The 14,090-nt window shown below is 34.0% G+C and overlaps 1 protein-coding gene across 1 annotated transcript in view; it reads left to right on the top strand.

Moving 5' to 3' along the window:
* Positions 1-13,774, top strand: part of Fim (plastin-2 fimbrin) — a 74,183-nt gene extending 60,409 nt beyond the window's left edge. The window contains exons 2-12 of the mRNA XM_085954529.1: positions 946-1,032; positions 3,288-3,522; positions 6,026-6,179; positions 6,848-7,011; positions 7,628-7,737; positions 8,876-9,070; positions 9,234-9,450; positions 10,218-10,348; positions 10,956-11,103; positions 11,631-11,884; positions 12,707-13,774. Coding sequence (XP_085810655.1) covers positions 946-1,032; positions 3,288-3,522; positions 6,026-6,179; positions 6,848-7,011; positions 7,628-7,737; positions 8,876-9,070; positions 9,234-9,450; positions 10,218-10,348; positions 10,956-11,103; positions 11,631-11,884; positions 12,707-12,898 — 1,887 coding nt within the window. The 3' untranslated portion in view covers positions 12,899-13,774. The remainder of the gene's footprint in view (positions 1-945; positions 1,033-3,287; positions 3,523-6,025; positions 6,180-6,847; positions 7,012-7,627; positions 7,738-8,875; positions 9,071-9,233; positions 9,451-10,217; positions 10,349-10,955; positions 11,104-11,630; positions 11,885-12,706) is intronic.
* Positions 13,775-14,090: the final 316 nt, after the last annotated feature.

Below are 14,090 nucleotides of genomic sequence, written 5' to 3'. Positions count from 1 at the left end.
AAAATTATTTGATACTTTTTTAATGGTTTGATTTGGGCTAACATGAATTAAAAAAAAAATTAAACAACACCATCTGCAATTTGTACTCTTAATTCAATGAAAACAAATAATTATGACTGATAGAGTTTAGTATGCACAAGTGAATATCAAAAATTTTATATCAATCTTCCTTCTGAGACCTGTAATTATATATATCCTTCTTGGGTAACTTGCGGGGATCCGTCAGGCTGAGATCAAAAGGCCTCAGCGTCGTTTGAGGCTCTCAAGGTGGCTCTGCAATGTATCTGTGGACTGTTCCGGGTAATGCGACGTTATGTTTCTTTATATCCCTCTGTATCTTTCATTCACACCACACAGCTATTTAAACTCAACTGACAGGTAGGTAAACATGCATACTTACATTGATTTAATACTGCAACGTTGCCCCAAAAAATTAACTTTATTATAAAATCTGTGAAAGCTTTTATGATTTTCTTGAATGAAATATAATTGTTTGAGCAGAGACCTCTGACATACCGGGTTCATCATATTTCTTATTCTCTTCTGTGTTACTTTGTTGTTCTTAATTGACTTAATTGCTGTGTACATATTTGCACAACTAATTAAGTCATTCTTTCAAATAGATACCGCAATTATTTATGCAAATCTTTTTTAATGAGGAAAACTTAATTATTGCTGTGGTTTGATTATTATAATAGGTCAACCCGAGCCACACACAGTTCAAGCATACAAAGGGAATCATTAATGTTATTACTGAGTCATTTTTCAATTTTTATCAGGAAACACGTTTTTTATTTAAATATTTTGCCATAAATAAACACTGAGATTTGGCGAAACCCATACACAAAGTAAACCAATATGCCTCATAAATTCTGGTTTTTATACCACATAGTATTTTTTATCAAAAATAGCAAGTTTTAATAGTATGTATCTTCTTGTTTTCAGATTGACACAAATAACGATGGCTTCATTGACATGATAGAGTTGAAAGATGCCCTCGACAATTGCGGATTCAAAATACCAGGATGGAGGGTCTGTAACAAGTTGCCTATTATATTATACTCTATTTCCTTTTCCCACATCCAGTATTTATAGTGTATCGAGAGAATGGTAATATTCATTTACTTCATTCCTGTTAAGTTGTCGGAAGGATGGTGACAGAAGGGAGACCATCTCAAGACACCTGTGCCGTGCATCAAATTATCATGTGAATTGTAAAAATTCAACTTAGATTCTTTTTAGTAATATAAAACGAGTGTAGATTACTATGAATACTCAATTATTTTTTTCAAGACCCAACATTCGACAGGGAAATCGTAATGTCATAAAATAAAAGAAATCAAGCAGATAGATAATATTTTTTTTTTTTATTGTCAGATAGACACTATTTTCCGCGTTAAATTTGAGCACTTTAGGATTTTTTTTGTAGAACAATAATATTTCCATTCGAATTTTGTACAAAATAAACCAATAACCCAGAATTTGCCAAAACTGCAGATAGATACTATTGTCAGATCACCGACAATGCCAGATTTAAGAATATATTATTCTTCATTGAAAATACGTAACTATACTACTCACCTAGTAAAACTCTGGTAAATTGCTTAGGCAGAGTGGGATTTAAATACATGTCATGTCTTAACGCTTTCCGAGCAAGTGCTTTAAAATTAAATGTCCAACCTAAGCACCATCATTGCAGATATTTCGTTATAACTTTACTATTGTTATCTTAGGTATCCAGCAAACAAAAGTCATGTTTCGATTCCCACTTGATTCAAAATTTTTTGACAGGTTTATTTCTGAGGCTTTTCCAAGTTATGTCTTATCTAACAATGCTTGTTCCACTTCCAGTAACAGTTGCTTGTTGAACTGTAATTTCATTATACTCTGTCCGCAGTGATGATCAGGTGATTTTGGTAACAGCACCCTGCAAGCTGAGCAGTGGTTGCAATATTATATTGTCACTTGAAGTATAATAATTCTAAGTGGCAGAGTGGCAAAACATGCAGAAAACATCTAGTGAGAAAGGTTTCACTTGCAAAAAAAATAAGGATGGTTATCTATACTTACAAAGAATGTACTATAATAGCAGAAAACTATTTACAATAAGCACACTGCTAATAAAACATTTTTTTTCCTTTTTGTGCTATTCTTTGAATGACAATGTAGTTTGTAAGTAGAAGATTAATCCGAGTTTATCCTACAGCTATCGTATTTCTTTATATGAGGATGTTTGACTTCAAACAAGACTATAAATCTGTCCATGAAAAAAAAATTAATCTCTTGCAATATAATTGATTAGTATTTATACAAGCTCGCCCCAGAGTAATCAACTGCTCCCATTCGAAATCATAGAAAGCATCCACGCTAATTAAAAAGTAATTTTCTGAGATATAAATAAATATGTTTTAAGTAAAGCACTAAAACAAAAGTGAATTGATTGGTTCGTAAGGGGGCAGTGGAAATTAGCTTAGTTGATAATGGTTTATGGCAGATTTTGTTTGAGAGTGGTTGGCTTCAAAGAAATCTTTGTGTAGGGGGGCAGTCAACAAACTTTCAAAAATGATAGATTTTTTGGCCACCCTTGTGCAATGCACATTTTGCACGTGAGCCCGGTGTTGTATATGTATTTCATAAGAACTCGGAGACAGTTTCATGACTACGTGTACTTACTCACAAACAGTTATGTCATAAAATGACAAATGTGTGTGTTATTTGTCTCATAAAGCAATCGTTAGTTATCTCAAATCTTCATGACATAAATGAAGTCAAAGGTCAGATTGCATGAGAGACTGTTTTATTATGACAAATCATTTCTACGCTGATTGCGTCGCTGACGACGGCTTGTTTTGAATAAAAATGTTATAGTTCAAAATAGATGTTTTCACAATTTCACCGCAATAACCAGCCTTAAACCAATTCCTTAAACAAAGCTTTAAGATATAAACCATTTTATTGATTTAAGTTACTGTATAAGAAATCATTTTGACCACAAAAATTATAAAAGTAACCTACGGTTATATGTGTAATCTTAATAGTTACCGATATGCTTAATTAAACCTTAATTTAAACAAAAAATGTAATAGAATCTGAAAACACAATATTAGGGATCGGGGATTTAAGGATAAATATAAAAAAACATTTTTCTGTTTTTTAACGATTAGGGGGGGGGGGTGTCAAAAATGGACTTAATATATATAGACAGGGGGGTTAAAAATAGCTAAAATCGTGTGCCGTCATATGTGGACGACAGCCCCTAATTATTATTTTTTTAAATAAATTTCCAGGTCCGGTGCTTAATAGAAGAACAGACCCGTCCTGGCATCGCTCGCGGTGGCATGAACGGCGCTTCAGCAACAAATGGAAACAGCGTCAAATCAGATGGAAAGCTCAGTCTTCTGCAGTTCGAGAACCTCTGTGCAGACCTCAAGGCCCAGGATGTCTCCTCCACTTTCAAACAGGCCGTATCCAAAAAAGAAAACCTCGAGCATCTTGGAGGCATGTCAGATGCCAGCAGCGAAGGTATGAAGATATACATATGCACACTCATATATACATATTACCGACTGTTGGCATTGGCATACCTCTATAATCTAGAATAAAACTATTATTGTTACGTTACTCATAATTCTTTAAGCCTCTTATAAGTTACTAAGGCTTATCAATTCCGTAAATTATTATATCAAATAAGTAAATGCAGATATTGTCAAGATAAACCATTAAAAAATGTAAATTTATTATGAATCAGTGGTTTTACTTCACTATTTGTTAAATTTATTGACCATATGTTGAATAAAGTCAACAAATTAGACCCAAAACATGTACTATAACTGCCTGCAAAAATGTGAAAGGAGGGACGTGCCCACGTGCGCTGCGTAGGTCAAAACGGAGATTTTTATGGTATTTTCAGAGCATGATCCTGGACATTCCTTAAACGTTGTAGATAATCTATTTATATAATTTTGAAGCCTTATTATCCTTTATATTTATTTTAAACATTTGATGACTGCATAAAGTATTTTTATTACATAAAATAGTATTCTTTTAAACCTCTCGATCAAATGTTTTAGAATTTAGTCATATTTAAGTACATCCATGTGCAGTGGTATTAAGATTTTTTAGATCTATTAATTTTTAAACGCATTTATAAAACCATTAGTAAAATTAATGTTAACATTATATAGTGAAATATTTACGATAAAAAATTATATTTTATAATCTGTGTGATCCCAAATTTAACAAGAATTAGGCATTTCATTATTCAAAAAATGGGCACGATTAACACACGTGGGCCGTTAAGCATCCAAATAATACAATTATCATTTGTTGGAATATTTGAGTGAACAATCACAAAATAACACAACTAACAATATGGCATACCTACATTATAATAAAATGTCAAAAATGGCCACTATTTTTTAATACAAAGTACAAGAATATTAATTTTTCTTTGGCTACTGATGAAAAAAAAATTAAATCGCTATTAAATATTGTAATGTCATACAAAATGTACATATAACTTCCTTTGGTTATATTCTAAAATCTTTCAATTATTCAGACTTTCATCAGCCCGACAATTGAGTAGTGCACTATTAGCACGACACACGTAGCTCATATCAAACCTCGTAGCCCTGTACATGACGTGTAAGAATGAACACATCGCGTGGAGACACCTGCTCACTATTTACGTTGGGTGTTTTATTTTAAGTTTAACTGTGTCGCCTATTTTCTACTGATAATAGTTATAACAACTTATTTATAACTTGGTCAAACACTTTTAAATAGATAATACCAACATATTGTAAATTTTCAAAATGTCTAAAGTGAAATGTGATGTTTCTTTATGTAACTTACTGTATTATCTATGTATGACGTAATTCACGTTTATCTATTCTGTTTTCTTGATAATTGATAAACAAAATAGTAGCTTTAAACATAATATGAATCAATGCAGGAAAATGGTTTAGATATTATCGAATTTTCATTTTGATTTTTGAAACAAAGTACCTACTTTGAATGCTTGTACCCATTAATTTATATTTTAAAAGAAAAATATATTATCATTATTTATATGTCATCTCAATGTCCTCAGACGATCACTTTTCCAATAAGCACCAATTGCTAAAACAAGTACTTATCAAGTCAAGAGGACAACTATCCGATCACATGTTTTTGAATACTTTTTATTGTTATTTTATTTAATTCTTAGCATTTTTTATTACAATTTGCCACACTTCTTGAGTAATTTGAATTATCTCTTCGCGAATGTTAGTTGTTGAATCGTTGTTGGATTGTTTGCATAGACCTGTACCTGTTTGTCACCCCATAGAAAACAATCTGGCACCTTATCAGAGATGAGAAATGAGATGCCCAGTTGATTTTACCAGATTTTGACATTCATCCAGGAAATGCTTATATCGTGGCATGAGCTGTGTTATTATACAACAATCACGGTTATTCATGAATTAATCTTGATTTTTCTATTCCCCACAAGTGAATATTCTGTGAAAGTAAGATTCGTTACTCATGATTGAATTTTCAAAGGAATTAGGCTTATTTTTGATGTTAGGTTTTAATAACTATAGCACAGTATGATGTCAAATTTTCCAGGATAAATTGATCAACTCCAAACTGTACAACAGTCAAATTACAACTGACTGCTAGCTAGTAAAACAAAATCAAAATGATATATAAAAAAACACCCGTTAGCTGCCATCGAGTACAAAAGGTGTATTTCAGCCAATTATTAATTAATTGCGATGGCCATATCGAATTATGAAATTCTGGGTCTTAGCTTCAAATCCTGAGTGTGGCAATACTACATGTTGTTTTTTCAATTTTTACATTACTCTAGAAAACGGGCACATGATTAGGAGGCTTACAGAAATTTCGTTGTTAACCCTTAGTTTTAAGCATGCCAAAGAGAAAATGTCTCAGTTATCACATTGAATCATTATAACCTTATTATATATTACTTATGTCCTCTTATTTTATGGGCAAATATATATTTTTTTTCCGTCATCAGGTACGACACATTCCGTCCGGCAAGAAGAACAAATGGCTTTCTCTGGTTGGATAAACTCAAATTTGTCGCACGACCCTGACCTCAAACATCTCCTGCCAATTGACGCTGAAGGAAAACAGCTCTATGATAAACTCAAGGATGGACTTATTCTCTGGTTAGTAGGCACATACTGAATTTCTCTGATATATTCTCGTCCTGATATTCATGGTAGTTAGTGATCTTCCAAGTTTGTTGGACAGTCTTATAACTGAACAGATTATTTATTTAATTCTACTTTTAGTCTAAAGTAGCTTGTTTTAATCAGAGATTCCATGAACCCTCATTTTTAAGGTCTGGTTTGGTAGTTGACTTAAAATGTTTTGGTTGGTTCCATTAAATCAAAAATCGGTTCCGGTTCTTTAAAAAAATAGCTAGTTATAAGATTATTATGGATATTTTATTTAAATTTATAAGTAGTCTTTATTTAATAGTTTCTTCAATCTAGCCAAGTGGAATTATATAGACTTCACAGTTTATAGATATTTTAATAATTAATTGGCTCCAGCATTAGTGAACAATGACCACAAATATAATCATTACGAATTTAAAAAATGAACACTTTTACCTCTAGAACTTTTAAGGAGTTCCGGTTCGAAGTTCTAAAGACTCAAAATCAAGGGTTCCGATACCAAAATAATTGAGGGATGGCTCAGGGTTCCTATGTTCAGTTCCGGTTTCATCCTCAGCTCTGGTTTTAACAAATAATGTTAAACAGCACCAATCCATACATTGCAACTCCGTAACTTGGACTCCTTTTTTCAAATGTATTTTTTTCTCTTTTAGCAAAGTGATCAACCATTCCTGCCCCGACACGATAGACGAGAGAGCCGTAAACAAGAAGAACCTCACCCTGTACACAAAGCATGAGAACTTGACCCTTGCCCTAGTCTCCAGCCAGGCCATTGGATGCAATATCGTTAATATTGACGCTCATGACTTAGCGAAAGGTAATAAAATAAATTTCAATTCAAATTCCTTTAAATACCCTCAGTTGATGGTTTTAATTTTTCAATAATCTATCATTTATTCTTCAAATATTTATACAGATTTCATCATGTAATGTTAATAGCAACTTTGCATGCTTGTCGCTTTCAGCAAGGGCTACGGTCATTTATGTCAATTGTAATAACTTTGTAGAATTTTAAAATCCCCTTCCAGATGAACTCAATAACCTGCTAATTATTTGACAAAAATTCTGCTTCTTTATCTGATGGCCTTTAATTCACAAGATTTGAGGATGTATTTATTGAACATTCATAATGAGAAACGAGAAGTAACAAATTCTGTCTGGCGTAAAATTTGTTCTAATAGGTCTGTTTCCTGAGTACCAAATAATGTATGATGACATTTCATCGATTTGAGTGACAGTCGATATGTCATGTCTGTCTTGAGTTGAGGTCACATAGATTCTCTGCGTCTTTGCTTATATCCTATAAGAAAGAGTATGTATAAATGATGATCGTAACTTTGTAATATTATTATGAAGACTGTGAATCGGTTATGTGAAAAATAAATGGGGATTTTTGAATATAACATTTATGCATTATTTTTCGTGTTACATAGGTAAACCCCATTTGGTACTTGGGCTTCTGTGGCAGATTATCCGTATCGGACTCTTCAACCAGATCACTTTGGAGCACTGCCCTGGACTAACGGCACTGCTCAATGATCAGGTATTTATACTGAATCTTATGGCATTATCAATACCAACATTCCTTGGATGCTATGTACATAATATTTTTAATAATAGTTTTCACAAATAAGCATTAGACAACATGAACTGGAATTGTCCGTCAAACTTGATGCTGAAATACTCTTGGCCCCCGAATAGTGGAATAAGTTAAGAATTGATAATTTATTCTATAGAAATCATAATTGTAAAAAAATAAAACAATGTGAATGAGTTTTCCTATTTTAAATGTGTCACATCCAATAGTGATACCTCCCCTCTTTGTCACTCCTGAAGTGGGCGGAGTGACAATACCTCTTTGCCGGACAGTAGGCACACATTAGAAATATTTTCGGCAATACAAGTTGTCATAAATTGAAAATATGATATATATCAGCGCCGCTCTTCTTTAAAGAAATTATGACAAATTATTCCATTATCTCCATGGTCGGATATCAAAGTACGGGCGATATTCGAAGGAATGCTCTCAAGAGAAAGTCAAGGACAGGTCATTATGATAATATGAGAAAGCACAACGAGGCCTCAGCATTAGGCACCCTTTTATACACACTTGAAACGTGTTATTAAATATTGCTGTTTAAACTGGGTAAAACTAAAATTATTCAGTGGCCTGTTTTCCTCGGTTAGATGGATAAATGAACTTACTGCCAGAGGAAGTGTAATTAATAACTATTTAATTTTGGCATGGCTTAGATCAGTGTTTCCCAAACATGAAACATGAACATGCCTCTTTTGAGAAAAACAATTGTATAGATAGATCTACTCTCGTACAACATATTCTTGGCTACGTGTTAAAACTGTGAACTAACAAGCACCTTGCATTTTTAACCGCACTTCCATTATAAACTAACAAGCTCCTCTCATTTAGTCGACGACAGCGCCTTCGACTTGTGCCTAAATCTTCTTGTTGGACAGTATTATTTCACATTCCTGATAATGCTGGATTTAATTTTGGAAAAAACATTAAATCAACGGCATGTATTCTTTTTGTATATCACATGAGGAGGCGTGGTAAACGTTTAGTATACTGATTCAGATGGAGAACACAAGAATAAATATTTTAATTACTTTTCTATTGTGACCGTTATGGTTGTTACACAAGTGTCGTTTGATGTTTGTAGGAAGGAATCGATGACCTGATGAAGCTGTCTCCTGAGGCGATCCTGCTACGGTGGGTGAACCACCACTTGGCTGCTGCTGGCATTGCCCGCCGTTGCACCAACTTCCAGTCTGACATCCAGGACTCAGAGGTCTACAGCTACCTGCTCCGACAGATTGCTCCTCAGGAGGCTGATGTTAATCTTGATGCTTTGAGGGTGAGTTGTTTATAACCATTCTTTTATGAGAAGTAAACTTATGCTTTAATTACCTAAGCAGACCCAACGACCCACCCCGATCGTTCTTAGCAATAGCAATTGTCGAATTTGCTACAATGAGTTTGCCAGCTATTTAAGTTTTCCTTGTGTTTGATATTTGCAGGAACCAGACATGATAGCGCGTGCAGAAATCATGTTGCAGCAGGCAGCCAAATTGAAATGCCGCTCATTCGTCACGCCACAAGACGTATCACAGGGAATCTACAAACTTAACTTGGCGTTCGTGGCCAATCTGTTCAACAACCAACCCGGCCTGGAGAGGCCTGCCGATGGTGACACAAGATACCTCGAACAGACTGAGGAGACGAGAGAGGAAAAAAGTATGTGTATTACAAGTTTAAAATATTATTTTTACCGCATTGAGTTGATATTTATTTACATGTAGCTTTGTCAGTTGAGTTAGAACTTTTTTTGTTGTCCAAGTAGTCCGTTAGGTAAAGCTAGAAGTGACGATTGACAAATCTCGTCCCGAGAATTCGGGAGAAATAATCAGAAAAGGTTAATCTCGAGTCTCAAAAAATTTCTGACATTTTGAGAATTCTCATTTCTCAAGAAATCATCAATGAGATTCTCAAGAATTCAAGAAATTGTTAGTGAGCAAAATTAACAAAGAGTTAAGTTGAAACATAAAAGATAGCCGCCGATTGCAACCGGAATTTTAAAAACTCTCAATAATAAAAAATCTCCAATATTTAATTCCTTTCACTCTATAGCCTTCTGGCATCATCCCAGATCATGATGTCCGTTTACGACTTTCTTGAGGCATCCGTAATACGTAGCCAAGCCAGGAAAAACATTAATAAAACAGTAGTGCGCATTCCCAAGTGTCATACTTTTGATGTTCCAACCATTGCTGATCAAAGGGTAATCTGGATTTGCCATTGGATTAATTATTGATCACGTTGATTTTCACATCTGCGTAAGACAATTTGTTATAAATGGTGTGGAATTTAATTTATCTTTGAACAACGATCCTGAAATTACTGAAACGGCAGATTATATACATATTTTCATAAAACTTTCTTTATGAATGAAGTTTTAATGAATATAATAACCTTCATGTAGTAATGATATTGAATATTTGAAGCCTACCGCAACTGGATGAACTCGATGGGAGTGGCACCGCATGTGAACTGGCTGTACTCCGACCTCACCGATGGCCTCGTCATCTTCCAGCTCTACGACATCATCAAACCCGGAATCGTCAACTGGAAAAAGGTTGGCAATTCATCCAAAAATATATATTTGAAAAAATGCTAGATGTACAATGAATTTTTATTTATTTTTTAGTGAGACATTTTAATATCGAACAATATGTTGATACATACTACTATTTTTAATACTTACAGATTTTACAGTTATATTTTTAAGTTACACTTTTTCTGTTTAATATAACTTTGATTACGAAAGAACAATACAATGAATACGCTATTGCACAAATTGGCTTTCAGAACTTTAATTACTGTGTCACCCATTCTGGTCCTTGAAAACAATTTGACATTTTTTATTTATTTTTATTTTTCTTTAATACCAGTTTGACAGCTGAGCTAGCCAAAGTCTTACTGTGTGTAAGTGGCACCCCAATCGGGAATTTAATTTCAGTAAGAGTTTTTTGAGGAAACTAGTTTTCTTTACAGTAGAATTTTGACTATCCGAATTTCATTATGGTTATTGGTTTTATATGAGCTTCAAAAAATACATGCATAAATTTTGATTTATCATTATACGTAAGGATCACCTTTATTCCCAATTAGTTGTGTTAATGAGGACTACTGTATGTCTAGAATAATAATTAGTAATCATTTTATGTTTTTATTGCAAAAAGGTGCATGCAAAGTTCACCAACCTTCGTAAGTTCATGGAGCGTTTAGAAAACTGCAACTATGCTGTGGAACTCGGAAAGCAGATCAAGTTCTCGTTGGTCGGCATCGCTGGAGCTGATATCAATGAAGGAAACGCCACTCTCACCCTAGGTAAGAAACCGTTTAAAATGGCAAAAATTCTGAATCTTAGAATGTTATATATTTTTCCATTTTCCTTGGATTTATGTTGTTCTCGGGTCGACAATTACTTCTCTGACAGATTATCATTTCGTCTCTAGAGGCTCTGGCAGAACACACTAACTGGAGAATACTAGTTTTGAGTAATTTGACTTTGAAGTTCTTAAAATGTTTGAAATGGTCTATCATGTGGGTTTATTAAGTAATCGTAAAAAGGATGACTTTAAAATAAAGACTGTTTATTTATTAAGAAGGTTTCCAGACGGTAAAGTTTGAAATAAGGAACATTTTGGTATAACTAACTCAATATGTCATTTTTTCAAATTAGTGTCTTCTGCCAGAACAGTGACGATTTCTTATATTACAATATTTGCCGTGATTGTGTATATATCAGTTTATTGACATTGATTTAAGCCATTCTCACTGCCTTTTCAAATTCTATATTGAAAAGCAATGACAAATTAATATGTGATGCTTCAAGAGTATTTTTATTTATTTAGCATTAATCTGGCAACTGATGCGAGCGTACACACTGTCGGTGCTGACCCGCCTCGCCAATACCGGTAACCCGATCATCGAGAAGGAAATCGTCCAATGGGTGAACAGGAAACTGGAAAGCGGCGGCAAGCAACGACAGCTCAAAGGCTTCCAAGATGAGGGTATCTCAGACGGTTGCCTCGTTTTGGACCTCATCGACTCCATCAAACCTGGATCCATCGACTATTCTGTCATCCAGACCGGAGGAACTGAAGAGGTGAATAATTTTTGTTTATCGTTGAGTCAATTTTTCATCCGAAAACGGGACAGTATTCTATAGTATCCATTAATATTGATTGTTCTTTAAAACCGTGTGTAGTAATTTAATTGTTGGTTGCCATTTCTTCCAAGAGAGGGTTTTAAAGATAATTAAGAATGAGTAGCAATGTTCTTAAATCTCAAAATGTCCACTGTCAGGATCAATAGAGAAACACTGTTTTGGGCTCTCCTGTTGTAGATGAATACACATATAAAAAATAATAGCAAAAACAATTAATATAATAATACAGTGATGCACAAACTGCGGCCCAAAGTGGCATTTGTTGCGACCCAAAATAACAAGTTTCGTCACCAAATGTAACTATTAATATTAATACTATCGACCGAAGGTACTTGATGGAATTTGAATATTAAATTCTAATGACTTTGAGTTTTGTACTATTCCATTTTAGTCATTTTTTGCGACCCGGGTTTCGCCTTTTGGCATCTTCAGGCACTGTGTACACTCACCAAAAGGCAAACAAACACCGACGACTGTCTGAAACCCAGATCGCAAAAAATTACTAAAATGGAATAGTACAAAACTTAAATCCATTAGAATGTAATTATTAAATTTAAATAATAAAATGTATTTCTCGTCTAGTATAATCATTGTTTTTCAACATTTTTACCCACTGCGGCCTGCGAAAAATTAGAAGATGGATAAATTGACCCTTCTTTCAAATAGGTTGCGTACCGGTTACTGTATTATACGTACTTTTATAATATAAAAATATTTATTATAGACTTCGGTAAATCATATTTTTTAAATTATTTTTAGGAACGTCTTGCCAATGCCAAGTACGCTATCTCGATGGCCAGACGTTGCGGCGCGAGGGTGTACGCCCTGCCGGAAGACATCACGGAACGCAAGCCCAAGATGGTGATGACCATGTTCGCTTGCCTCATGGCTCTGGATTACATCCCCACCATGGACGCCCCCGTAACGCAGCAGCCCATGCAGAGGATGTAACCGCCGGCCAGTCCTGACCACGTCTCCGATGTCTTCCAAAACAAACCGGGAACTGGCTACTGCGATGCACTCATGAAAACTTCACGTCTCAGTTTATTTTCTTCCCAGTCTCTCAACAGCTTGAACGATATCGAGTACGAAATGAGAGTGCAAAATTATAAATCTCTCGTCAGCATAAAATTATGCGTTAACGATTATGACGAGTCGAGTGAATTTTATGACATTTTTCAAAGTAATGAATCTATCGGTGGTATGTACGAATCGGTGTCTATGGATCCAATAATTGATCCGAGCGATTACTTTTACAGCACGTCGAATTATACACCTATCGGAGACATCAACGATACCGTGCTACGTGTTAATGACAATGTCAACATTAAAAGTAGATGTCATCAGTTGACGGTGTACAAGCCGCCTGCTGAATTTGTTCTGGTGCAGTGTGCTGTCAGTCTTTTTCAAGTCGGCGTCTTGGAATGCTTTTCACTCGGTCGAAAAATTGCTACTAAATTACAAAGAGATAAAAGATAATTTGTAAATTCTGCTCAAATTTTCAAAAATACTTGATCATTCATACTTTTTTTACATTTGTATAGCCTGCTTGTAGAATTCATTTGGTATATATTCGATGCAAATGAGACGCTGGTCTCTTTTTTTGCTATCTCCTTTTCAATTCGTAACTTTTATGAGAATGTTTCTTTAGTTACCTATGTTTAAGTTGTGATACACACCAAATTTATTGGTGATCATAGCAAGTTTAATACTAAATAAATGAAATGAAGAATACAATAAATCGTTATCCATCTGTAAGTTTTTGTAGGGTTTTATATGTCAAATCATCATTTTCAAAATCATAACAAAAAAAATTAACTGGAGATCAAAATCAGCACATTTTTTCATTATGAATGCTCTTACATACAGACAGATATTGTATCGTATTGCATACATACTTAAAAATGAGCACTTATTGTGATTTAATCATTTCCCAATTTTCAAATTCTCTGTTTTTGGAATCGAACCTATTTCTTTTAAACATTTACATAATTATTTATATTTTTACTGAGATAAGTTGTATGTTATTTTTAAATCATTATAATAATATGTATTTATAATATTGTTCTAGATTTTGTATCCATTATTTCTTACCATTTACAGTGATTTAATGTCTACAGTTTGTTTAACAATATTTTTTATG

The sequence above is a fragment of the Rhyacophila brunnea genome, unplaced genomic scaffold (assembly GCF_057557595.1).
Source record: "Rhyacophila brunnea isolate RB1 unplaced genomic scaffold, BYU_Rbru_1.0 scaffold_4, whole genome shotgun sequence".
Taxonomy (NCBI): domain Eukaryota; kingdom Metazoa; phylum Arthropoda; class Insecta; order Trichoptera; family Rhyacophilidae; genus Rhyacophila; species Rhyacophila brunnea.
Note: the sequence above shows the minus strand (reverse complement) of the source record. Positions and strands in the feature narration are given on the sequence as shown.